The sequence below is a fragment of the Antechinus flavipes genome, chromosome 3 (assembly GCF_016432865.1).
Source record: "Antechinus flavipes isolate AdamAnt ecotype Samford, QLD, Australia chromosome 3, AdamAnt_v2, whole genome shotgun sequence".
NCBI classification, from domain to species: domain Eukaryota; kingdom Metazoa; phylum Chordata; class Mammalia; order Dasyuromorphia; family Dasyuridae; genus Antechinus; species Antechinus flavipes.
The window spans coordinates 468,465,652-468,490,092 of record NC_067400.1 but is presented as its reverse complement, the minus strand read 5'-3'; the positions used below and the strand labels follow the sequence as shown (position 1 = coordinate 468,490,092).

The window sequence follows — 24,441 nt, the reverse complement described above, 5'->3', positions numbered from 1 at the left end:
AACGACATACAATTTCCAAGGAAAATGTTTTCTTTGTGATTAGCTTTGGTCCCTTTTTTCTTTCCATCTCTTGCCCCATTCTTCCAATATCATTAGTTCTTGGAGGTCTTGGGATGGTTGAATTTGGTTGTATTCTGATTTCCTATATTAATTTTGCAGGGGGATTTCAGACACAAGTCATCTTTTGTGATCTGAAATCTGATCGTCTGGCAGAGAACACATGCAAATACCTCCATTAGAAACTCCGATCAAGAGCAACCTATGAGCAGTGTGCTTGGAAAGAGTTAGATCCTTGTACAAAACTTGTTTTTCCCCTTGCCAAAGTTGACAATGAATTGTCCCCAATGGGGGATAGTAACATGGAGAAGATTGAATTTGTTCATTGGGCTGATTACTAAGTAGGAATAGCCCTAGTCGTCTGCCTTCCAGGATAGGATACCATAAAAGTGTCTCCCGGTATTTTTCCATGCTGCAGCTCAGGAGGTAGAAGTTTGTTTAAAGGTTAGACATTGTGAGCCTGTGATACTGATTTGCTTCTCAGTATTACCTGACTTGTGTAGACAGGAGTGGGAAGAAAGGAAGTTAACTTTAGGAACCTAAGGACACACACAGAACCTTAGAACACAAATTAAGATTTAACTCACCTTGCAGGTATGGACTTTGAAATTTTGATGAATCTACAAAGCTGAGGCCTTTTATGCCCTAACCTGTTTTTAAATTGACCAGCCTTACAGGCAGTTTTGTGCAATTCCTTTTTAAAACCTTTTAAAAAATCAATGCATAGTATCAGTGTAGGAAAATTGTTTTGGATTCAGCATTTTATAAAACAACCCCCCCAAAAAAGCCAAAGTTGGTTGTGGGTCTTACCTCTTATCTGAAGACAGACTTGCCCATAATGGGTTTCAGTATTTAAGGAAACTTTTTGAATTTAAAGTAAAACACTCCTCCTGGATCAGGTTTGAAATGGTACTGAAATAGTTTCTGCTTTTCTATGGGTCTTGTTTATTTTGTAGGAGTCTGCATTCTAAATTTTTGCAAAAGATGTATTTTGATTACTTCTGAGGATGAACTTTTTTATTTAAATTGTAAATAGGTTGTCATGCAACAATTTTAAATAACATTTTTTAAAAAAAATCAAACACAAGTTAGGCTCTTCAGATCATAACAGTGTTAACACTGAGTATGCCAGCATTTAAAAGCAGCTGTACTCAGTCTTATAGGCTCACAGAAGAGCCTTCCTTCTTCTAGGTAGCAACATTTCCCACAGGAAGGCTTGTGAGTCATACTTTGGACCATTGCTCAGGTATCATTTTCCAAAATTCCTTTTAGAAGCAAAGATACTTCTGTAACCTTTGTAACTCTGAAAAACAGATACATTATACCCTCGAGTAGTATTTGAACTGCCTTTTCCCCTCAGATCACTAACAGGCGGACATATTTGAAGATACCCAAAGGCTTTAATTCACTTGTTTTCTTATGGAAGTCAATGGCAACAATTCCAGAATTGTTATTTTGGTTACTAGCTTCCAAGTATTATTCAGAGTGGCTACTTAGGAATTTAAAGCCTGGTGTGAATTTGCATCCTGAATAACTGCTATCAAGTCATGTCTGATGGCAGCTAAACTTGGATAAGTATGGATTAAAAATAGACATTTTCAAAAACTTTCAAGTGTTTTTCATGCAGTCTGTTGGACTCTCTATCTTTGATTTTGACCACCTCAGCCTTCAGGTGCCATCTTGTTGAGACCATCAACTCTGGAAGGTCCACAAAGCAAAGCAGAGGCTTTGTTTTTAAAACTAGTTTTAATTATTTGTTTCACATGACTGTGCCCATTGTCAAGTGTGATTTTAGAAATAGAAAACATTTTTTAAAAAGGAAATGAATTCCATTCATTACTTTTTGCAATAAAGCAACCAGACACTGTAGGCTGTTTGTCTCGCTTCTCAATAAGCCATGATGTGATGGCAGGTACTCCAGTCTTTTGAAGAGTATTAGATTGTATAACCAGTGCAGAAAACTTAACAGTGAGGAAAGTAAAATGCTTGAATTAAAAGCATAAAAAAGCATTTTTTCTTATTTTAATCTTTGATCTCCCTGAGGCTCTCCTCACTTTGGGGGACTTTAGAAAGAATATTCAGTAGTCCTTGTTCTTCAAAAGTAGGTGTTCTTAGCCTCAAAGACATTGCTATCTCAGACTCATGGTGTGAAGAGGTTTGATGCAAGGAGCTTCTCAAAAAAAGCTCCTCTGATTTAGTGATGTGCTTAAAGAATATTTTTCATGTAGCAAAATGTAGCCATCTTGTGATTAAATTTCAGTTGAATTGTGTTAACCATTATTATGCTTTGACAGTATTTTGGTTGGATATTTGTAAATGGTGAAATTGACAACTTTTTTTTGTATAAAAATTCTCTGCCTTGGGATTTTTCATCAAATGTTAGTTTTCAGTGGACTACTTGATAAGCTATGGCTTAACATTACCTACCATTTATTGCATCTGTATATTCAATGTTTAGAATTAGGATTGTCCTCAAGGGCAAGGCAGATCCAGTCTCCCCTTTCTCTAGACTAGATGGGGAATAATACCTTGACCTTTTTCCTTGGGTTGCCACGGTGATAAGGCACTGTATTGCTTCTATAGTTTTATACACTAAAGCCTTCCCAACCTAACCTGTGTTCAACCATGATTAGTATTAGTATAAAGGAGGAGAAAAAAAATGTTAAGTCTAGCAGGCTTTTGCTGCAAAAAGATCTAAAAAAAGGAAAGTATTCTTTTTGAATTAGAAATTAAAATTCACATTTTTTAAAGATGTGAAATGAAGAGGATTCAAGAATTCTATCCAAGGCAGTTTTTTTTTTTTTTTTTTTTGGTCTTTGGTATGGATATCACTGTACATAAATGTTATAGATTTGTACTAATACATATAATTTGATACTTCTGTAAGACATCATTTATAAATCTTTTTTCTAAGAAAAAATACATAACCCCAGCCTCTTTATTTAAACATTCAGTAAAAAAAAAACATTTCTTTTTCGCTTTTCATTTTTTGGGGAAGAAGTTTGGGAGAAGCAGGAAAGTCAATGTAAGACAAAAGTCACTTGACTTGTATAGTCCCAGTACAGTTTATAAAGGGAGGCCATAATCCCTATACCATCTACAAGAGATCAATGCCTGTACTGTAGATGTACTAAGTAGTTCACCAAAGAGCAACACTGTGATGCATATTCTATTAATGGCATTCATTTTGTCTTACCAGTTAATATAACCTAGTTATATGGGGTAGAGGAGAAACACAGGATGACATTTCATTCCTCAAACCCAACTGGCTCTGTGTATTACAAACACATGCACACACAAACCCTAAGATCTAATCCTGTACATTTTGCTGCTGTAATATTGGGATTAAACCTTGGAACCCATTAAATTTGTTGTCATTCTGGTCATTTTTCCTTCATAGTCACTGAAGTTAGCCCTTTGGGTGAAGCAACAAGTGTGAACAGTTATATGAATTATGTTCATCTCATGCTAAGGCCATTACCAGATGAAACTAAGCTAAGTGATTCAGACTTTCATCAGAGTGGCAGAAGCTGTATTTGGCTGAAAGACAATACCAGCCTCATTGTTTTAGTGGGTGAAAATGAAGTTTTTATATAATATTACCTATTAGAATAGTTATCATTAGACAAACCACTTTGTTGTGGAACAGGGTGAAAGGAATTAAAACTTGACATGAATTTTTTTTAATGAAATATTTGGCTTCTCACTAAACCTTATATATAAAATTAAAACAGCATTTCTAGAAAAAAGGAAATTTCTATTTAAACAATGAAAGGCTGTATTTACACTTTATTTTATGGTTTTTAAAAAACTGTATATTGCTTTAAAGTTGTAGTTATGATTAAAAAAAAACATTTAATTTCACGTAAATACTAGGCAGGTGCATGCTACTAGGGAAAGCAGCATCACTAATAATGGCTTGATTTATATTGGGAGAAACTGAACTACATTTAGTTGTGGTATTCCCTAACCATAATAAAACTTACTAAGGTGTCCTTAACACTTTCAGATGGAACAAAGGCATACAATTTCTTTAATTCTGGCAAAAGCAATAAATCTGCTGCCATCTTATATTTGCAACTTTAACATATTGTATGTATGATGCCTTTTTGCTAAAATCTTAAGTAAACAGACCTAAATATGGTAAACCAAACTTTATATATGGGAAAAATAGAGGATCTGGAAGATCTGTTGAATCTATATTTAAGACCATAATCAGATACCCTTTGTGTGGGAGGGAATAGATTTGTTTTCCACATGATTTGCTTGTACACCTCATCAAAAAAATTTATGTAAGAGTTCTCATCTTCCAGAGTTACACCCTGGGATGGGCTATTTCAATTGGCTGTTTTCAAGGGGGTCTTTCGCAGGGATCTCCTCCTGCTGGTATCCAGACTGTCTTTACTCCTGGCTGGAGACTTGACATTCCACTGCCGAGGCTGTGGGGCTCTGGGGGAAAATAAAACCACTATGTCATCCTGGAACTAAAAGTTAAATATACACACACACACACATACATATACATATATATATATATATATATCTACTACAGTCACTCCACTCCCCAGTCCTTTATTTAGGTATTCAACTTACTTATCAGGCAATGACAAACACAAAATATCATTTCCTTGACCCTGGAATCCAGATTTCTCTGAAATGGAATCAGAAAATTTCAGTATCCCTTAACATTTTAAAAATGAACAATAATCAAAGAGGAATCATAAAGAGAACTTACCTTTGGCTGAAGATGGTGTTATGTAACTAACCCCTGCTCCAAAGGTAACATCATTAATAGTCTCTAGAAAAGGAGAAAAAAATTCCAAATCAATAGAAATTAGTTATAATAAAAGCAGAGAAAGATAATTCTTCTGAAAAATAAAATATAGCGAATATGTATGTATTCCTATAAATCATAAGCATGTCTGGCTTTAAGAAAAAGCCCACATCTATTTCAGGCCATCTAGTAAAATGCTAGCTATTATTCAAGTCAAAAAAGAGCTAGCAAAACTTTTAAAGCAAATTATCCTTTCTCCAAAATCTTTTCTGAAATGTTATCATGAACATCTTTCTCCTCCCTAGATCCTTTCTCAGAAATGAAAGATGACTTCTAATTGATGCGCTTAAAAAACCCTCTTTTTCTATTCTACCATACATTCATGAAGATATTTAAGCTATTTTAATTGGTAATTGCTGGCAATTTTTTTCATAGTTAATATTAAATGAGTTTAGTCCTGAGGAGTCCCAGTGAGAATGAGATTGGAAATTCCCTATATGTATACACACATACATTTGGAAACTTCAACTTTCACAAGATCTATTTGTCTTGTGAACTAATTAAGTATTTGAAATCAAAGGCAGCAAACATCTTTGCTACTTTTAGAAGCTTCCAAAGATTTTTAGCTCAATCCTAGTGGTTCTGAAAATGTTTCCTTTTTATTTAGAAAAATAGCTTTGTTCATACTACGTACCACTGAACCATCAGAATAGTTAAGACCTGGCACAACATATCTCCAAAAATATAACGTTGTGTTGCAAGGTCTATATCTGCCATTTATCCCTCACATAACATAAGGTTACCGAGGGGATTAACATTTTTAGTTGGTAATTCACCTAATGATTCTCCTAGAAAAGAGAAATGTCTGGAAAGCTCTCTCTGTCTCTTTTCCCAGCTCAGAGTAAAGCATGAATCCCCATGAATTGCATCAGGAGGAATGATGCATTCAAAATGCAATGGGGGAAGAGGGAAATGTCTGATTTGGTGACACCTGAGAGCTCTATCTTCCGTATGAAGACAGCTTCATACAAATGATTTAAACATGTCATCCTTTACTGCTAAAAAACATACGCTGCTAGGAAACCAACCAGGAACTGAAATCTGGGACTCCTGGGGATTATCATACTAAAAGGAGATACATTCTCCCTGTTTCCTCAGCATATGGTACCTTACATGGAAATAGAAGCACTCTGTACCCCTTGAGCTAGAAACACAGATGAAGAAAAAACAAGAGAGGAGCTTTCCGCATATATAATATCACACCTGTTCGATGTATGGGAACCCAAAATTACTGATTGCTTTTAATGAAAAGATCTTTATGATTAAAACTAGAGAAGATATATAGTTGTCATCTGGATATAGATGTGCTGACCTTAAAAGATGAAACCTATAAACAGACCTTGGTTATAATAAGAGCATTTACATAGCACTTAATATGAGGCCAAGCACTGAGCTAAGCTTTATAATTACCTCATTTGACTCTCACAACAATCCAAGAGATGCTACTTCTATTCCCATTTTATAGATAAACTTAGGCAAATAGGTTAAGTGACTTGCCCAGGGTCATACAGCTAGTTAAGTGTCTGAGGTCAGATTTAAGGTCTGGTCTTCCTGATTCCAGGCCCAGTATTCTATCCTTTGCACCAACTAGCTGCCAAGGCATGAAAATATGTAGTAATTAAACCATTCTGGAGAGCAATTTGGAACAATGCCCAAAGAACTACAAAACTGCATATCCTTTAATCCAGTTCCACATGTGTAAAAATGTTTGTAACCCTTTTTATAGTGGCAAGGAAGTGGATGCCCATCAGTTGGAGAATGGCTGAATAAATTATGGTATATGAATGTGATGAATTTATTGTTCTATAAGAAATGATCAGGAGGATGATTTCAGAGAAGCCACTGGAGAGGAACTGATGCTAAGTGAAATGAACAGAACCAGAAGATCATTATAAACGGCAATAACAAAACTATACAATGATCAATTCTGATGGACATGGCTCTTCTCAACAATGAGGTGATTCAGGCCAGTTCCAAAAGAGTTGTGATGGAGAGAACCATCTGCCTCCAGAAAGAGGACTATAGGGACTGAATGTGGATCACAACATAATATCTTCACCTTTATTGTTCTTTGCTTGCTTTTTCTCTCTCATTTTTCTTGCAGCGTGATAAATGTGGAATATTACAGAAGAATTGTACATATTTATTTAACTTATACTGGATTACTTGCTATCTAAGGGAGGGAATGAGGGGAAGGAAGGAAGAAAAATTTGGAATACAAGGTTTTATAAGGATGAATGCTGAAAACTATCTTTGCATGTATTTTGAAAAATAAAAAGCCATCATTAAAAAGAAAATACATAGGGATTGTCAAGAATGAATTGAAAAGACTTCAATATAGAGAAGTATATTTTGGAGTTGTCTAACTGTGGGATCAGAGCCAGGAACAAAAAAATTTCAGGGTATCTGTGTGATTATCCTACACTCTGAACTGAGACACTGTGAACTACTAGAGTAAAGCATTGAATGTATGATGTAACCTAACTCAAGGTATGAGTTGTGGATTCTGGCCTGAGATGTCTTGGACTCCCAAAATATAAATAATTCTAGTCCACCTAGCTCAACCTAGCCTAATCCCGTCCTTAAACCATTCAAGGCTTAAAGAAAGTCAACTGGCTGATTCTTGAGTGGTAAGAGAATATTCAATTTAACATTTAATTCAGTGCCTATTAAATGTAACACACTGGATTACAAAGCTTTATTGTGAAGACTGGAATGAACTTTAGTAGGGCTGAGATGCTGTTGTTTCTCTTTGTCCTCTAAACAGATCAGTAAGGAACACAAGGTTTGTTGAAAAATTATCTATGCATGTTTTGAAAATAAAAAATAGACTAATGACATCAATAAGGCGATGTCTTCATTTGCTCATGGACTGAATTTAAGTGAGGCCTGCCCAATTCTGGAAAATGAGTGGGAGTGAAAAGGCTCCCTTTCAAATGGGACTTTAAAACTTCTGAACTAAATAAAGTCCAAACAGCTGTCTTAGTTAGCAGCACCTGGTGATGAAGCAAAACTAGGAGAGCAGAATTTGTTTAGACTCTCAGATGTTTTTACTTGGCAATTATTCTTTGTTATAAGGGAGGGTTCAAGGAAGATCGAGGAGGGCTTTTCTAAATGTCTGATGTTTGCACACAGGATTTTTAAAAAAAATTTTTAAAGCCATGGGATTTAAGAAGCAGAGAAGAGGAAACTAAGGAATCTATTGAGCATAGTGCTGAAAGGCAGTTATGAAGAATGGGAGTGCCAAATAAAAAGGCTACTATGTAAATAATTAGAATGGGCATAAATGGCACATCATAAAAGATAAGTTTGGACATATACTTGAGTTGTGAAATCATGCTTGCAGTTCTCATCAATTTGGCGATTAAAACTATTACTATACTTACTCCTAATTCAGGAATAATTCTACTAACCTCACTTTGCTGATGACTAGAATGGAAGGGCATATAAGAAATTAACTTTCAATAAGAATATATGTATTAAGAGACAGAATGCTGACAAGAGTTCCAAAGATCATACCAATAAGCCTGAAAACTGACCTTCCATTTTACAAGCCTACAATATGATTACCAATGGTTTAATAGCAAGTGTATATAATAGGCTTCTATTCTGTTCCATTCTCTTCCAACAAGGCTTCTCAATCAATGCCTTACTGATGAAAAATTACTTCATTTGCTTTTACATTTGTTCTGCAAACAAAATTTTTGTGGTTTCCTCAAAGTTTGCTAGTGATTCATCAATAGACAATACAAGTCCTTTGGAATATGCAGACAAGATTGTAGGACTTGGCTGATCTCTGTATTCAGCTGACAAACTGATCTCAGAAGGAATTCTGATCTCCCAATACAGCTTTATTGCAAAAGTAGAAAACAAAACACCCTTCTCTTTTCTCCTAAAAAGAAGACAAAGTTGATTTATGCTTAGGAATCAGAAAGTGGTGGTCTTCCTCTTAAAGAGTTGTGAGTGTGGAAGACAGCTAAATTCTGATTCAAGACAGATTTGGGGTCAAATTCTACCCTCCAACATTTACCAATTGTGGGAGACTAGGAAAGCCAGTTAACCTATTCCAAGACTCAGTTTCTTCATCTATACAATAAAGATAATAATGTGTACCTCATAGTGTATTTTTGAAGATAAAATATAGTAACATGTAAAGCATTTTGTGATCCTTAAACTACTATATAAATTTCTATTATTATTCTACGATGTGCCCTCAGCTAATTTTGATTCTTTTTCTTTTCAGCAAGAACATCATTAATCTATGGTGATTTAAACTCAAAATTAAGATTACAAAAGCTTTATAAAGTTTTAAAAAAAGGGAACTTGCTAATCTAAACTGTATTAATTCACCTCTAATTTGGAATAAACAGTGAAAAGCATGGTGTATATATAGTGGAAAGAATATTGAAATGGGAGAGACCTAAATTCTAGTTCTGGCTTTGCTATTAACTAGAGCTCTCGGCCTTAGTGAAATTGTTCTATCTCTGAGACTCAGCTCCATCATTAGGAAGAATAAGGACAATTAACTAGACAATCTTTTCCTTTTTCACTTCTTCTAACTTCTTGCACTTCCTGACCCTCTGGGCCACCTTTCCTAGCATTGCTTGTACCTTCACAGCATCTCTCATCTAGGAGCCTTTCTCTCTGACAGCAGCACCACTCTTGGGGTGGGCCCCCTTCACCTTATGCCTGGGGTAGTATTCTAGTCTTGCAGATAGATCTGCCTGCCTCCAATCTCTGCCTATCCCAGTTCATTCTTGACTCATTTGCCAAAGAGATCTTCCCATTCAATTAAAATTCCACTGGCTCCCTATCTCCTTTAGGATCAAAAAGAAAATTCTCAGCTTGGCTTTTAAAGCTGTTCTAATCTGGCCTCTGCCCACCTTCCTAGTCTTCTCATACCTTACACTCTTTCCCTCACACTCTATAAACCAGTGACTCTGGCCTTCTGGCTGTTCTTCACACAAGATATTTTATCTCCAGACACCAGGCATTTTCAGTGGCTGTCCCCCATGCCTGCAATGTTCCTTTCTCTCATTTCCCCAATCTGGCTTCCTTTAAGTCTCAGTTAAACTCCAGCCTTCTGCAAGAAGGATTTCCTAGTCTCCCTAAATGCTAATAACTTCCCTCTGAAATTACCTCCAATTTACTCTGTATATACTGTATGTGTGTGTGTGTTGTGGTGTGTTCTCCATTAGAATGTAAACTACCTGATGAAACTGTTTTTTTTAACCTTTCTTTGTATCTCTAGGGTTTAGCATAATGCCTGACACTTCAGTAAGTAAAGTAAATACTTCATAAATGTTCATTGAATATTGACTAACTGCCACTAAAAAGACATAATGACTGTGGGAAAGTGTTAGATTATGTTAACTTATTCAAGTGAATGACTCACGATCAGGGGTGCTGATGGCCCGGTCAGTTGCACAGACAGTGGCTTTAACAGAATGGTGATTCAGGCTATAAAAAGATTCTGAAAAAAAGATCGATGAAAGAGAAAAATCAAAGAAAAGAAAACGTCCCGTTTACCTGCAAAATACTTGTTTTGTAGCAGCATTTTTTTTAAATAACAAAGTTCTAAAACAAAGTAGATGCCCATCAACTGGAGAATAACTAAACAATTTGTGGCATGTGAATGTAAAGGAATATAAGAAATGTGAGAAATTATAACAATGAAGAATACAAGGAGGTCTAGAAGACTTGTTAAAGCCTTATGCAAAGTAAATTATATAAATCCAGGAAAATAATATACCAATGATTATAACAGTGCAAAAGTTAAGGACAACAAAATAAATGAATCTAAATGCTATATACATTACAATGATCAAGCTTGACATCTAAGAACTATGAGAATATATCTCCCTCTTTTTATAAAAATGGAGGATTATGGATATGGAATATCATGTTGGACTTGGCGATTAGTTTTGCTGATCTCTTTTGAAATTCTTTGTCATAAAAATGGTTTTCTAAGAGAAAGGCATAGGAGGAAAGAAATAAACTTCAGTGATATAAAAAAAATTACATAAATAAAAATGTAGAGACCCTAGGAAGATATAATTGATATTAAGATAACTGGAGCTGTTTAATCTAACCACTCTTATTTTCCATTTCCAAGACTGATAACTGAGCTATTTCTGTTCAAATTTTTATGAAAAAGCCACTCACTTTTGTCCCAACTGGGTGGTGTGCCTTGCTTGCTGCTGCCTGTACTTTCTGACTGGGAGGGGAAAGAAAGTCCTCCTAAGCTCCGACTCCTCTGACTCTTTTTGGACTCCACAGCTTTTTTGACAGAATTTAGAATTGCAATGGTACTTAGGGACATACGCCTGTGTGAGAAAACATACCATAACCAGTGATTCACTACAGAGAGAAAGAAAAAACATCTTAATTACTATCCTTTTTTCTTTTAAAATTATCACTCATATAATGCATCTAAAAATCAAAGAGTGAAAAACCCAAAACATCAGTGAAAACCAGATGTGATTATCCATCACTGACAATGGGCAGTGAAGATGAGCCAAAGCCAACCCTCTAAGCATGAAAATGCAACTGAATCTTCAAAAAAGAGAGAATCTGCTCCCTTTTGATTTAGCTCTGTTAGCTAAGTTAGCTTTATACCTGTTTTTCAATGATAACAACTTCAGTGACCCAGTTTCAGATGTAGGAGATGAGGTAGGTACAGGGCCACTTGGTAATCCAGAAGATGTGGCCTGACTCACACCAGGATGATCATGACCAATAGGAGATGTGGGTGCTCCTAAATTCAGAGGGGGCTGCTAAAAGGACAACGAGAATTTATTTTATATCATATCCTATAGATAAACAATTATTAGAGCTTTCATTTCTTTTTCTAGAGCAGTTTTTTCTCTCATGTGTATGACCTCATGACCTCTTCCCTGAACTACTCCAATAATCTTTACAATGAAGGCCTCAGAAATAAAGGCCTCCTCTCTTTAATTCACCCTCAACTGCCAAGGTAACCTTTTTTTTTTTTTTTTTTTTTTAAAGTGAAGGTCTATGTAACCTATTTAATATGTCTATATAGGACTGCTTGCCATCTGGGGGAGGGGGTGGAGAGAGGGAGGGGAAAAATCAGAACAGAAATGAATGCAAGGGATAATGCTGTAAAAAATTACCCTGGCATGGGTTCTGTCAATATAAAGCTCTTTAAAAATAAATAAATAAATAAAGTGAAGGTCTAAACATTTCCCCACCCACCCCACCCCCGCCCCAAGCTCCATTAGTTATTCATTGCATCTAGGACCACACAGAACTTGTGTCAGTTAAGCTCTTTATAACCTAGCCCCTTTGTCTAACTTTCTATGTACTTTGTGTCTAGGCATACTAGCCTACCACTTGCTGTTCTTTAAATATAACCTGTTTCTAGACCTTTGCACTAACTGGCTCCCCATGCCTGAAATGTTGTCGCTCTTACTCTCCCACTCATAGAACCTCTGGCTTTCTTTAAACTCCGTTCATGTGGATATGTAGAAGAAAAGAGCATTCCAGAAGAAACCTCCCAACATTTCCCTAAAACAACTTTAAAATAATCTATCAAATCAAAATCTGGAGTGGCACAACCAACCAAAGTTAAGGCGAGACATTTTCCAGCCTAAGACTGTTAGGCAGTCAGGAGAGGTCTATGGCACTGAAGTAGAAACTGGCTAGAAAACTGGCCTATCACAAATCCAGGCCTTGGAGGCAGTGATAATGGCAGAAGCAGCAGTTTCAGGAGTGTCCACTGCCTACACACGGTCACAGTAATGGACAACTGGTTAGGAAAAAACCATAAGAGATCCTGTGCTGGCACTGCGCACAGGACCAGTGCTGTTTGGTAATTCCATTGCTCACTTCCCAATTCCAGGTTGCAGTTCCAGCCATAAAAAAGTATTAGCACTTGTGGTTGCAATGAAATAAGACCCCTACCTAGGTAAGGACCAGAGCACAAACCAAAAGAACAGTGCCCATTCCTCTACTCAGATGACCCCTCTTTATTTTTTAATAACTTTTTATTGACAGAGCCCATGCCTGGGTAATTTTTTACAGCATTATCCCTTGCACTCACTTCTGTTCCGATTTTTCCCCTCTCTCCCTCCACCCCCTCCCCCAGATGGCAAGCAGTCCTTTACATGTTGAATAGGTTACAGTATATCCTAGATACAATATATGTGTGCAGAACCGAACAGTTTTCTTGTTGCACAGGAAGAATTGGATTCAGAAGGTATAAATAATCCGGGAAGAAAAACAAAAATGTAAGCAGTTTAAATTCATTTCCCAGTGTTCTTTCTTTGGGTGTCTTCTGTCCATCCTTGATCAATTGAAACTGAGTTAGATCTCTTTATCGAAGAAATTCACTTTTATCAGAATACATTCTCATACAATATCATTGTTGAGGTATATAATGATCTCCTGGTTCTGCTCATTTCACTTAGCATCAGTTCATGTAAGTCTCGCCAGTCCTCTCTGTATTCTTCCTGCTGGTCATTTCTTACAGAACAATAATATTCCATAACATTCATATACCACAATTTACTCAACCATTCTCCAATTGATGAGCATCCTTTCATTTTCCAGCTTCTAGCCACTACAAACAGGGCTGCCACAAACATTTTGGCACATACAGGTCCCTTTCCTTTCTTTAGTATCTCTTTGGGGTATAAGCCCAATAGTAATACTGCTGGATCAAAGGGAATGCACAGTTTGATAAGTTTTTGAGCATAGTTCCAAATTGCTCTCCAGAATGGCTGGATGTGTTCACAATTCCACCAACAATGTATCAGTGTCCCTGTTTTCCCACATCCCCTCCAACATTCCCCATTATCTTTCCCTGTCATTCTAGCCAATCTGACAGGTGTGTAGTGGTATCTCAGAGTTGTCTTAATTTGCATTTCTTTGGTCAATAATGATTTGGAGCATATTTTCATATGTCTATAGATAGTTTCGATTTCTTCATCTGAGAATTGTCTGTTCATATCTTTGACCATTTATCAATTGGGGAATGATTTGATTTCTTATAAATTAGAATCAATTCTCTATATATTTTGGAAATGAGGCCTTTATCAGAACCTTTGACTGTAAAAATGTTTTCCCAGTTTATTGTTTCCCTTCTAATCTTGTCTGCATTTGTTTCTTTGTACAAAAACTTTTCAATTTGACATAATCAAAATTTTCTATTTTGTAGTCAATCGTGATCTCTAGTTCTTCTTTGGTCATAAATTCCTCCCTCTTCCCTAGGTCTGAGAGGCAAACTATCCTATGCTCTTCCAATTTATTTATAATTTCATTCTTTATGCCTAGGTCATGAACCCATTTTGACCTTATCTTGGTGTACGGTGTTAAGTATGGGTCAATGCCTAGTTTCTGCCATACTAATTTGAAATTTTCCCAGCAATTTTTGTCAAATAATGCGTTCTTATCCCAAAACTGGGATCTTTGGGTTTGTCAAACACTATATTATTAAAGTTATTGGCTGTTTTGTCCTTTGAACCTAACCTATTCCATTGATCAACTAGTCTATTTCTTAGCCAATACCAAATGGTTTTAGTACCCCTCTTTATTAATAACAAAAACTTACAGACTTCCCCAGAACTAGCTATTAAAAGAGCAGAACAGAAAAAAGACTGAAGCTTAATCCAGCCTAGGTGAGCACAGTCCAACTTTACCATAAAGTTCAAAGTAAAGAAAAAGGCTGAAAAAATGAGCAAACAACCAAAAAAAAACACCTCAAAAGTATAATAAGCTACTTTAATGACAAGATATAAACTGAGAAGACAATGACATGAAAAACTGTCTATAAACAAAGGCTCAAAGAAAAATGCAGATGGAACACAAGCAAAACATGAATTCCTGAAAGAGCTAAAGAAAGTTTTTTTTTTTTTTTTAAAGGAGGGGGATAAAAGAATTTAAAAATCAAATAAAAGTGGTAGAGAGAAATCTAGAAAAAGAAATGAGAGCAATGCAAGAAAATTACAAAAAAAGAGAATACACAAGTTTATAAAAGCTTTCCCTGCAAAACATTGAAGAAAATAATACCTTACAACCAGAATTGACTAAATGGTAAAAGTACACAACTTAACTGATGAAGTGACCTTAAAAAGCAGAATTGGCCAAATGGAAAAAGAGGTATAAAACCTTATTGACATAAAAAATTACTTAAAAATTGGAATCAGTCAAGACTCAATGAGAAACCAAGAAAAGAATGGGGGAAAAAAATGTAAAATACCTTGCTAGAAAAAATAAGTGATCTTGAAAACAGACTGAAGAGGTAAAATCTGAGAATTACAGAAAGCCATGATTAAAAAAAAAAAAAAAAAAGGAGGGGAATCAAGATAGTATAAAACTGCACTGATACCTCAGAACCAAAGAGTAAAATAAAAACTGAAAAAAATCTACCAATTACCTCTGGAAAGAAATGCCAAAATGAAAACTCCAATATCATAGACAAACCCCAGAATTCCCAGATTAAACAATAAATACTTCAAGCAGCCAGAAAGAAATCACAAATAACATGGAAATAAATAATATTTAGGATCATACAAGAGTTAATAGCTAGCTACCATATTAAAGAAATGGAAAGTAGTCTTAGAATAATCCAGAAAGCAAAGAAACTAGAAACCATGAATAATTACCTAGCTAAAATAAGTATAATCCTTTAGAGGAAAACTAGACATTTAATGAAATTGAAGACTCAAGCATTCTTGATGAAAGACCAGAGCTGAATAGAAAACCTGAAATTTAAACACAAGATTCAAGAGAAACATTAAAAAGGTATACAGAAGAGAGAGATCAAGAAGGACTTAATACAGTTGAACTATTTACATGTCTATATGGGAAGATGCTATATGTAATTCATAAAAACTTTATAATCATTGGGGCACAGGTGTGAGTTGATTATAATTTCAACTTAAAAATAGAAGGGTGAGAAAAAGGGATGCACTGGGGGAAGGGAGAAAGGAGAAAAAGATTGGGAAAATCATCTTCCATAAAAGAGATGCAGAGGGATGAGTTTTATACTGAAAAAAGAATTACAAAGGGGGAGGCAGGTAGGCAACTCTTGAACCTCACTCATCTGAACTAATTTAATAAGTATGAGAATGTGTGTGTATGTGTGTAATGTATATATATATATTTATAAATACACACACAATTGGGCATAAATCTTCCCCAGTGGGAAGAGGGACTAAGAAAAAGGGGGAGGAGAGCTGATTAGAGAGAGGGCAGATTAAGGAAGGCAATAATCAGAAGCAAAAAAGACTTAAGAAGGACAGGATAAAGAGAAAAGAATAAATAGAAGAAAAAAGGGTAGTGAGAGATATAGTGAGTAATCATAACAATGTAAATGGGGTGAATTCACCTATAAAATAGAAGTGAAAAACAGAATAGCTTAGAAACCAGAATCACAGGCAAAACAAGAATGTCCATTATCACTATTACTATTCAGTATTGCACTAGAAAATATGTGTAGCAGTAAGACAAGAAAAAGTACTTGAAGGAATAAGTATTGGCCGTGGAAATAAAACTATCATTCTTCACAGTCAACATGATGGTATACTTAGAGAATCAAAGAAAAAACTAACTTAAACAACAATTTTAGTAAAGTTCCAGGATATAAAATAAACCCACATTAAATCATCAGCATTTCTAAAACCAACAAAACCCAGCAGGAAGAGATTAAAAAGTGAAATTTCACTTAAAATAACTGCAAACTATATACAATATTTGAGAATCTACCAGCCAACACATGTGAAGAAACTATATGAACATAATTACAAAATTTTTTCACACAATATTAATTGACCATGGTAAGCCAAACCAATGTACATAGCTAGATAAATAACTAGAGATATAGCTATGTTGGTTGCTGGTCTTCATTCTCAAAGAGGACTAAAATTACAACTGGAATTTATATATAACAACTTTATATATAAATATATATGAAATATAATATGCATATTATATAGTATATATGACAATTCTACCTAAATTGACTTTTTCAGTGCCATCAAACTACCAAAGAACTGTTTTATAGAGCTAGAAAAAAATAATATAATTCACCTAAAAAGTCGAGAATATAAAGGGAATCAATAATAAAATTTGTGAAGGCAGCCTAGCAATACCAGATTTCAAACTTTATTACAAAGCAATAATCATCAAAACAATCTGGTACTAAGAAATAGAATAGCTGACCAGTGGAATAGATTTGGTATAAAAATAAATATAATAACCTAGTGTTTGATAAAGCCAAAGATCCCAAGAACTTTGGCAGAACTCACTATCTGACAAAAACTTCTGGAAAAGCTAGAAAGCAATCCAACAAAAATTTTAGGTATCAATCAAGACATATGTATGTACATGTGTGTACACACCCACACCCACACCATTCACTCATCACTGTATGCCAAGATATGATCAAAATAGGTATATGATTTAGATATTAAAGATGACATCATAAGCAAATTAGAAGAGTACCAAAAAACCCATAGTTGCCAAGATCTATGGATAAAGGAAGAGTTTATAAGCAAAAAAAAAGATTACAAGAGGTAAAATAGTTAATTTTTATTACATTAAATTTAAAAGGTTTTGCACAAAAAAGACCAATACACCCCAAATTAAAAAAAAAAAACAGTAAACTAAAGAAAAACATTTTGTAGGAAATTTCTCTGATAAAGTTCTCATTTCTCAAATATATAGGAATCTGAATCACGTGTATAAAAATAAAAATCATACCTTAATTGATAAACGGTCAAAGGGTATTTTTTCAGAAGAAATGAAAATCATCAATAGTAATGAAAAATGCTCTAAATCACTAATAATTAGAGAAATACAAATTAAAATAACTGAGATATCATCTCATACTTATCAGATCAGTTCAGACAACAGAAAAGTTCTTTTCATTTCAGTCAAGCTAAGGATTGTCAAAAGGCTCATCAAGGGCATCTCCATAGCAGGAGAACTGCTAGATTGGTTCTATGGAAAATGAGGTAAGATATGAACTTAATTCTTTCTTTCCCCAGAGATTAAGATGGTGCAGCAGAGGAAAAGGAAGTCTTCCATGCCTTAAGAATAAGTTTGTAAGGATATCTTCTGAAGTAAATATTTCTGTGTAAAAACTTTAAAAAAAAAAAAAGTTTAAAAATCTAGATGTTTCCTGATAATTATTTCTCTCTATAATAGACTATAGTTACCACAGTCATCTTCTTACAAGAAATAATATATAAAAGCACTCAAAATGAACATGTGTTATAGGTATAAAAGAAGAGTAATGTTTGCAAAAAAATAAAAAATAAATCAAAATATCTAAACCATAACCCTGGAACATCTCTAACTATCCACCTTCTTTACCCTTAATTATAGGGGTAATAGCTATTGGAAATCACAAAACTGTGTAAACTAAGTCTATTACATGATTCTGATTTTTTTTTTGATCTAGACCTATGACTTTATCAACAGATGGAACTCACAGACAGTAAATTCTCTCTCCCAAGACAGTTTAACAACTGTTCTGCAAAGTATAACTCTTAGAGACTTGCTTGGATCATCACAGAGTGATGACATGCTAACTTGTCCAGTCAGAGAAGGGAATAAAAGCCAGTTCTAACTCCAGTTTACTTTTTTATCTTGCCGTCTTCAACTCAAATATATGTTAAATCTCAACCGGCCTCTTATTGCTGCATGGCAGTTCCTTTATTCTGCCCTGATTTTTTTTTTTTTTTAATTGCATTCCCTATTGTGGCTGATCCAAACCATTACTTTTCCTCTGGCACCAATGTCTTCCTTCTTTTCAGAACACCTTACTTCTAGCTTTATTGAGAATAGAGAGGCTTGAATGTTATGGAATATTATTGTTCTGTAAGAAATGACCAGCAGGATGAATACAGAGAGGACTGGCGAGACTTACATGAACTGATGCTAAGTGAAATGAGCAGAACCAGGAGATCATTATACACTTCGACAACGATATTGTATGAGGACATATTTTGATGGAAGTGGATTTCTTTGACAAAGAGAGTTTCAATTGATAAACGATGGACAAAAGCAGCTACACCCAAAGAAAGAACACTGGGAAACGAATGTGAACTATCTGCATTTTTGTTTTTCTTCCCGGGTTATTTATACCTTCTGAATCCAATTCTCCCTATGCAACAAGAGAACTGTTTGGTTCTGTAAACATATATTGTATCTAGGATATACTGCAACATATCCAACATATAAAGGACTGCTTGCCATCTAGGGGAGGGGGTGGAGGGAGGGAGGGAAAAAAAATCGGAACAGAAACGAGTGTCAATATAAAGTAATTATTAAATTAAAAAAAAAAAAGAGAGAATAGAGAGGCTATCTGTTACAAATTCCTTCCTTGTCTCCTCTACTCCAAAACACTTGTTTGGCAGTTCTCATTCCCTTATCCTTTTCGCCTGTCTGATAGGTGATGATGCTTCTCTTTGAAAAGGCTAAATCTTTTACTCATGCCATGATCCATACAATGTCCACTTTCTCCAAGAATTGTTTTCAAACATGGCCAAGTTTCCTCCATCCTTAATTTTCATTCAACTCACAAGGTATCTTGTTTCTTGCTCTCTTTCTCCTTCCTTTTTTACAGCCAAACTCAGAATAATCAATTTATTTCTTCCAACGCCTCACCTCCCACTCATTTCTCAAGTCCTTCCACCTGGCTTCCAACCAGATCACTTAATCAAAACTGCTCTCCAAGCTTTCCCCAATGATAATAGTTGATATTTACGTATCACATTAGAGTTGACAAGATGCTTTGCATACAATATTGCTCTTATTTTATTCACATTTTAGAGATGAAGAAGTTAGGGCTCAGAAAAGTTAAATAACTCATCTGTGGTCACAAAGCTAGAAAATGTCAAAATTAAGATTGGAATTTAGGTCTTCCTGATTCTTAATGTCAGTAATCTATAAGCTTATACTTTGAGCCCTCTTCTTTTTCCTTTCCCTACTCTCTCTTATAAGTTTCTATGGATTCAATTATCATCTACATGAAGATGGTCTTCAGATCTATATACGCAATCACCTTTCCTCTGAGCTTTGATCTCTCCTTGGCTGGGGTATAGGCACCCCAAACAGAACCTCACTGTCGCACTCACCCCCAAACATCCTTATTTTTTGATGCAATCCAATCCTTTCAGTCACCCAGGTTCTCATCCTCAAAGATGTTCTCAACACTTCCTTCTTCCTCAGCTGCTAAATCTTGTCAATTTGACCTCCAAACAGTCCCCTTCTCTCTCATCACAAAAAAATGAGCCTAAGCTAAGCGTTACTAAGTTACCTGGTAGCTTTCTGGCATTCAAACTCTCCCCTTTCAAATCAATCCTCCACACAGCTACCAAAAAGATAGAGATCTAGTAATGTTAATTCCTCACCTCTTTTGCTCCCTCCCATCCCTCAAGCGTTTTCAGCAGCTCCTTACTGCATCTCACTCTTCAGCTTGAAAGAAAACCATTTCCAGAAATCAAGGTACTTTAACTTCTTATAGTAAGTAGAAACTTAAGTTATGACAACCCAAATAGTAGCCAGAAAAAACCCAAGAAATGTTCATTCAATATACTTCTGATTCAGGATCTAGGAATCACAGCTATCTTCTTCAAGGTCAGTCTTATTTGGAATCCTTGAAATTACCTGTGCTACTGCTAAGGTGCCTGAGATATCAGCCATTCTTTCTGTGTTTCTTTGTTCTGCCAGTTCTTGCTCCTTTGCCAGCTGTTCTTCATATTTCTTCATGTCATATTCAAGTTCTGAAGCCAGCTGTTTGTCAACTGCAAAAAAATCTTTGATTTCATCTCGATAGTCTTGCATTACTTCCTGAAATAGACCCAAAGAATATTCTTTGATTTTTTTTTAACTGAAGTAAACAAGCTCTCTCAATTACTTATAAAATCAATGACAAGATTTATTCTGCTGAAAGTATGGGTTAATCAATAAAATGCCATTAAACAACATGTATAGTATTTGTACTTAGGATTGTAATTTCATAAACATAATGCTAAAAAGTGTTTCAGAAGTCATCCTGTCCAAACCCCTCCTCTAACATATATGAAGTAACTAAAATCCAGAGAAATTAAGTGATAAGGCTAGCTAAGATCAGATAGACAATAAATGGCAGAACCAGATTTTGAGCTTACATCCTATCCCTTGTTTTACACATCCTAAATTATAAAATTCCAAATGTCAGAACCTTTTCCCACAGTTCTTAATGTTGTCAATTTTTTTCCTTATCTCACTAATTTAAAACAAGGATATGAAGCAGAAATGAATATCTTGGATTTTCCAGATCCAATATTCTTTCTATTATAAATTGATTGATCACATAAACCAATGTAAGTCTATGACAAAATAGTAGTGATCACTTAAGAACAATTTTTAGAACATTTAGTCTGGCCCTTACCTAGGATATTTGTCTTTGTTATTCTCTGAGGGAAGAAATGACCACAGAAGCTCAATTCTCAACACATATCCTTTGCAGGCAGCTCACAATGGTTTTAATTTGCATTTTTCTAATAATAAATTGGAGGATTTTTGGAATGGTTTTTGATAGCTTGAATTTCTTCTTTTGAAAAATACTTGTTCATATATCTTGATCATTTATCATTTGGAGATTGGCTCTTGTTCTTATGTTTTCATCAGTTCCTTTAAGATCTTGGATGTCAGACCCTTATCAGAAACATTTGGTACAAATTTTTTCCTTCTAATTTTAGCTATACTAATTTTGTTTATGCAAAAACTTTTCCATTTTATACTATCAAAATTGTCCATTTAATTTTTTGTAATGCTTGCTTGGGAATGAATTCTTCCTTTACACAAAAATTGGAAAGATAGTCTCTTCCTTGATGCTCTATAGTTTCTTTTATGATGTGACTTTTTAATATCTAGGTCATATGTCCATTGGGACTTTATCTTTATATGTGATAGGAGGTATTGGTCTAAACTTCATTTCTGTCAGATTGCTTTACAATTTTCCCAATTATGAGTCCTGATTTTGAGTCTTTAGGCTTATCTCAAGGTCTTGGATAGTTAATCTTCTCCACTGACAAGCTTTTCTATTTTTTTTTTAACTAGACAAAATAATTTCAATAATTCCTCTTTTGTAGTACAATATAAGATCTGATGATATTAGGCTTTCATCCTTCTGACTTTTTCTTTTTTTCTTTTTTCAAATTTCCTTTGTTATTTTTGACTCTTTGTTTTACTACATGATTTTTGCTAAATCTCTTGTGCTTTATACCAACAGCTGAGATACACTCAAATCTGACTTGAATCAGCACTTTAAGACATATTAAATGAAGAAAGAGATTTAGCTTTCCATAAACTCAATTGTGTAGAAGAGAAAAGTTCAACTTCAAAGCAGTCAGTAGCAGTGTCTGAGCTGAAACAGCAAATGGCCAGGCTGGGTAATTTTACTTTCAAAACAAAATAGCCTTACAACACTCTAAAACACATTAAGAGCCTATGTGTATGCCATAAAAAACTACCAGGGGATCCCAAGGAAGACAGTCTTGTCTTACTTTCTTTGGAAAAATTTAAAGGTTTTACTTACTCTGAGATAGTTCATGAGGTCTCTCAAGGCTGGGATTTTATTCTGTTCTAGCATCGACTTTAGGGAAGTGATAATTGGAATAACATTTTCTATGAAATTCCTCTTCTGAACCTGTAGACAAAGAATAACTATGTTTTATACATCCTAAATTATAAAATTCCAAATGTCAGAACCTTTTCCCACAGTTCTTAATGTTGTCAATTTTTTTCCTTATCTCACTAATTTAAAACAAGGATATGAAGCAGAAATAAAATGAGTATTGTCCTTTTAAATAAGCAAACTTTATTAGAAAGAGGTAAAATGACTTCCAAAAAGCCCTACAGCATTTCAGAAAGAAACCTTGTATCTCAGTTCTTGGTTGTACAGTGTACTTATTCAAATTTCTTTTCTATGAAATGAAACTATAATGAGTTCCATGTCAGGTAGCTAAAGAAACATTTCACTTGCTAGTGACAAAAGTGTTCTAAATGTAAACTCTTCATGGTCGGGCTCTAGCATTTAAATATCCTTTGTGTTTTCCAAAGCATCTAGCAGAGGGCTGGGTTTACTGTAAACAATAAATACATAATTCAATATTTATTGATAGTTCATAATTAAGATCGATAACTAACCTCAATTTTTTTTTAATATTTAAACTATTAGAATTAACTATAGTTATATTGAGAAAGCATTCAATACAATTATGATTTTTACTCTTTAATTTCAAGATATTCCTGAGTCAGGATAATATAGTTGAGAGGAGTACTGAACTAAAAAGTCTAGATCCGTGAATTATCCAATCCCAAATCTGTCACTAACTTTCTATAGACATACTTCATTTCACTGCACTTCACTCTACTGTGCTTCACAGATACTGTATTTTTCACAAACTGAAGGTGTGTGGGAACCCTGCATAGAGAAAGTTTATTTGTGCCAGTTTTCCAACAGTATTTTGTTCAAGTCTCTGTTTCACATTTTGAAATTTCTTGAAATATATCAAATTTTTTCATTTACTATTATATCTGTTGTGGTGATCTGGAATCACTGATCTTTGATGTTACTATTATAATTAGTATAGGGTGCCACAAACCACACCCATAGAAGATGGTGAACTTAACCACTAAATGTTGTATGTTTTGACTGTTCCATGGAGAGGATGTTTCTCCATCTCCCTCCCCCTCCTTGGGCCTCTCTATTTCCTAAGATACAACAATATTGAAGAATATTACATAAATTTGGTTGATAAAGCAGCAACAAGCTTTGAGAAGATTAATTCCAATTTTGAAAAAAATTCTACTATGTAAAATGTTAGCAAACAATATCACATGCTACATAGAAATGTTTCCTAAAAGAAAGAATCAATCGATGTGGCAAGCTTCATTGCTGTTTTATCTTAAGAAATTATCATAGCCACCCCAACATGCAATAAACGCTTCCCTTCCTCCCCCCTTCACTCCCAAGCGAATCAGTCAGCAGCTATCAACATCGAGGCAAGACCCTTAAAAGAATCCAAAAAGATGATGACTTGCTAACGGCTCAGATGATGATTAGCATTTTTTTTTTAGTAATAAAGTATTTTTTTCAAATTAATATACATACATTGTGTTTTTAGACACATACTATTACACACAGTATAGTGTATGTAAATGTAATTGGAAGCCAAAAAATTCATATTATCCCTTTTATTGCGATGGTCTGGTACCAAACTCACAACATGTCTGAAGTATGCCTGTATGTGACTTTTTACAAGGCACCTAATTTCTTGAGTTATAGTTATAAAATGAGGAGGCTGAATGAGAAAATATGTAAGGTCCTACAGAGCTCCAGTTCTCTTAGAATTCCTGTTAAGTTCTAGCCTAAAGTCACTTCATGTCCCTTATATGTTTATCATCAATTCTAAAAGAGCCTTCAGTATCTGGGAAATAGGATGGATTTTGACTCCATTTTATAAGATGGACAAGGGACACAGAGAATAAGTAATTTGGCAAGACAGAGCTTTTACTGTTTTTAAAATATA

General features: G+C 34.8%; 2 protein-coding genes across 2 annotated transcripts in view; one reads left to right on the top strand and one right to left on the bottom strand.

Annotated features, from left to right (window-relative positions):
* Positions 1 to 3,424, top strand: part of JAM3 (junctional adhesion molecule 3) — a 100,946-nt gene extending 97,522 nt beyond the window's left edge. The window contains exon 9 of the mRNA XM_051986640.1: positions 160 to 3,424. Within this exon, the coding sequence (XP_051842600.1) occupies positions 160 to 195 (36 nt within the window). The 3' untranslated portion in view covers positions 196 to 3,424. The remainder of the gene's footprint in view (positions 1 to 159) is intronic.
* A 407-nt stretch (positions 3,425 to 3,831) lies between these two features.
* NCAPD3 (non-SMC condensin II complex subunit D3) overlaps positions 3,832 to 24,441 on the bottom strand; it is a 108,723-nt gene continuing 88,113 nt past the window's right edge. Inside the window, exons 28-35 of the mRNA XM_051986645.1 lie at positions 22,446 to 22,556; positions 20,531 to 20,713; positions 11,510 to 11,667; positions 11,057 to 11,217; positions 10,287 to 10,364; positions 4,793 to 4,855; positions 4,651 to 4,708; positions 3,832 to 4,506 (exon numbers count right to left, since the gene is read on the bottom strand). Of these exons, the coding sequence (XP_051842605.1) occupies positions 4,395 to 4,506; positions 4,651 to 4,708; positions 4,793 to 4,855; positions 10,287 to 10,364; positions 11,057 to 11,217; positions 11,510 to 11,667; positions 20,531 to 20,713; positions 22,446 to 22,556 (924 nt within the window). The 3' untranslated portion in view covers positions 3,832 to 4,394. The remainder of the gene's footprint in view (positions 4,507 to 4,650; positions 4,709 to 4,792; positions 4,856 to 10,286; positions 10,365 to 11,056; positions 11,218 to 11,509; positions 11,668 to 20,530; positions 20,714 to 22,445; positions 22,557 to 24,441) is intronic.